General features: G+C 40.5%; 1 protein-coding gene across 1 annotated transcript; it reads right to left on the bottom strand.

Annotated features, from left to right (window-relative positions):
* Window positions 1–519: 519 nt before the first annotated feature.
* Window positions 520–2,933, bottom strand: asb8 (ankyrin repeat and SOCS box containing 8). Its single transcript, XM_037684192.1, has 3 exons — window positions 2,763–2,933; window positions 2,580–2,684; window positions 520–1,775 (listed from the first exon to the last, which is right to left on the bottom strand). Exons 1-3 carry the CDS (start codon window positions 2,889–2,891, stop codon window positions 1,140–1,142), a joined length of 870 nt encoding a protein of 289 aa, XP_037540120.1. The 5' UTR covers window positions 2,892–2,933; the 3' UTR covers window positions 520–1,139.
* Window positions 2,934–3,433: the final 500 nt, after the last annotated feature.

Below are 3,433 nucleotides of genomic sequence, written 5' to 3' on the forward strand. Positions count from 1 at the left end.
TTCCTCCTTGTAGATATGACTGAGAGACAGATGGACATTATTAAAACTGTTTTAATCCATGTGTTTTGTGCAGTACATAAGACCTGTACCCTCACACATAATTACTGCATAGTGCACCTCATCATGTCCTCATTCATAAACTAAACGTTTACCATCACATCATGATTCCTCATTTAGAACTATGCTCAGTATTTCATACTTTTTCTTTAAATATTCACAGCATAATTCACTTTTTTAAGTAAATTACTTACATGCCCAATTTAACTCTAATTAGTTATAGCAAACTTAATTGTGTCTGGCTGGTAAGGGTAGTATCTCACTGGGCTGCTCCTGACTGTCTTCAAAATGTCCTGCAACTTTTGCAGGGCTCTTATCTGTGAGACTTTGGGGTACACAGCACAGCACAGCACATGCTGCAGCTTTTCTCTTAAAATAGTCTCAAAGTAATTGTGGGTGTCTCCAACCTGTCTCCAGAGCTCTACAGATGTATTTTGACAGCTGCATGAAAGCATCTGAGGCTAACGTCCAGGTGTAAAAAACACTCTAATGATAATTTTGATCTTTTCCAGATCTGCTCATCCTCATATCAAAAGTTTCCTCCAGTAAATTAAATCATAAAAGCAAGTGAAGAGGCTGAGGTGGACAACAAGCTGAGGTGGACAACAAAATAGTGTGCATCGCCAAGAATGCAGTTTTGCAGGCTGCGCACACAAAAATAAACCATAATTTTCAACAGCTTACTGGCCACTTGGTTGCAAACACTCATGATTCAGTGGGACTGCAATGGAAAATTCACATATTTTCTCACAATGTAGAGTCAATAACTAGTTTCCCAAAAGTCACAGCTCAGTGAGATACCACCTTAAAGTTTTTCTGTGCTACCAAGCTTCACTTAAAAAGACGTTACGCTTTTGAAAATGTGCTGGTAGACTTAATATTCTGCACTTGAATTTCTGCTCATCCAGGTGTTCTTGTGCAACTACAAAATAATAAAGACTCACGGTGTTTTACACATCTTTCTCAGTGATTGAGCATGAACTTTGTTACATACATCTGTATTACCTTGCCTATAAATGCAGTGTGATGAGCTGTCTAATTACCAACCAGTGAGGTCAGAGAATGCCTAGACACTGTCATTATCAGTCTCTCAACAGTAGATAGTCTTTGACGATCTCTGGTAGAGGAAGCTCCTTTACAGCAGTGGGAAGGAACTGCATACCAAGACTCTGCCGTACGGCACAGCGTGCCAGAGAGCGAAGTGTCGGAGCCTGAGTCACCATGTTGGTCAGCCTTGCCAACAGTTGGGGGTCTTTACTCAGCTCTTTGGGAAGGGTGCCATCAGCCCGTCGGATCTCAAACCGCCCCGCTGCTCGACACAGCAGCTCCAAGCACTCTTCCTCCTGTTCGGTACCCAGGCCCCGGGCCAGCAGGGCCACCAGTCGGGATATAGGGGTCTGACCTTTTAGGTTAGTCACGTGGACTTGCGCACCATAGTCTAATAGGACTTTGACACTCTCCAGGTTGCCCTTCATTGCTGCCCAGCTCAAAGGTGTGTCGTTGTTGTAGTCCCGGGTGTTGGGACAGGCGCCGCTCTCCAGCAGGGCCCTCACACACTCAGGGTTGTCTTTGAAAGCAGCCCAGTGAAGCGGAGTGTCCTTGTTGCCATCCAGGGCGTTTGGCTGGGCCCCATACTCCAACAGCAGCTCCACGCAGCTCTCATCCTTCTCTGCAGCATAATGCAGAGCAGTGCGGTTATAACCATCCAAAGCATTCACCTAACGGGGGAAAAGAAATACGCTGAACATATTCTGTGGGAAAACACAACTTTGGTGCGACAACTGAAATTCTAATTGACAGCATTTATGTGTAAATTTACAACTAGCATGAATTAGAATGCACATATTTAGAAATGAGTATTTATGTATAGTTTGATTCATTCTTAAAGAACAAAAATAAGAACCTACAATCAAAATATGATATAAACTTGAATTTTTTTTTTTTACACTGATTTGATTACTATGTCTGACAAATAATCTGACAATTACGAATTTATTGATTCACGTTTGAATGTTGTGAGCTCTACGATAAAAAAAAAAAAAGTATATAATGCCTGATGTGAATAAAGGTAATTGAGTTTGTTTTTATAATTATGGCGAGCTAACTCATTAATTGAAGGTCACTCTCAAATGTATTACCGATACTATAATGCATTTAAAAAAATGTTAATCAAAGTGTGTTAAAGCAAGTAAAAAAAGAAAACTGATTGTTTTGCTTTTTTCCAAAATGACTATATGAAATCTGCAAAAGCAAAAAAACAATTGTAAAAAGAAAACATGACTACAAAACAAAATATTTGTGCCTCCTGTCTCTTTCCTGTTCTGCTATGCTTTGACATTAGTTGCCACCTAAATGAATTTTAGACACAAAAAATGTCCCTTTTTCCACTTTTCAAACAGCCATACTGGAAGAATAATGCAAACAACTTAATCCATGTTGAACTGACTTTCATCTCATACGTTTCTGTCAGAAGAGTCAAGTATATACCTAAATCTTTTTGGTACAAAGAATTAACAACATACCTCTGCACCCTTCTCAAGCAGCAGTTCCACACAGTCAGCATCAGCGACCATACAGGCACAGTGAAGTGGTTTGAGTGTACCATGCATCCGGTTCACATCTGCTCCCTTAGAAATGCAGAGATGAAGAGAGAAATTTTATTGACAGCACATGACATGAACTATTCACTTAAGAGGTTGACATACCTTTCGAATGAGATCCTCCACGTTGTCGTGGGGAAACGAGCGAATGGCTGCGATGGTACGGATGAGCCGCTCAGACAAAGAGTATTTACTTTGAATGCTCTGCATGATGTACCACATAGTAGAGCTCATGTGTAACAGATAACCATGGCACCCAGGCAGGGGTGACACCGCAGCACACTAAAGCACAAAAAATAGGGTAAGAGACAACAGGTTCAGAAAAATATATATATATTAATAACAACATTAACATGATAATATTAATATATTAACTATATTAATATGATAATATTATATATTAACATGAACATGATGGTTTTATTCATTTTAACCAGATAAACAGTGTGGCAGACTTAGGTACAGGATTATAAGTTTAACATTTTCTCATACTTAAACATTACATTCATCACCATTTACCAATGTTTTGTTTAATTTTGACACTATTCTTTTTCTTTCAGCTACTCCCTTCATCAGGGGTCGCCACAGCGAACTAACTCGCACCAAGACTTGGCAATTGTTTTTATGTTGGATGCCCTTCCTGATGCAACCATAGACCACCGAGCCATCTGTGTGGAGCAGAGAGCTGCCATCTAGGGTGCCAGGGGGAGCAGATGGTGGGGGTTAAGGGCCTTGCTCAAGAGCCCAGAGTGGGTAAAATGAGGGTGGAGACAGGT

Source organism: Nematolebias whitei, chromosome 11 (genome assembly GCF_014905685.2).
Source record: "Nematolebias whitei isolate Nwh7 chromosome 11, NemWhi1, whole genome shotgun sequence".
NCBI lineage: Eukaryota > Metazoa > Chordata > Actinopteri > Cyprinodontiformes > Rivulidae > Nematolebias > Nematolebias whitei.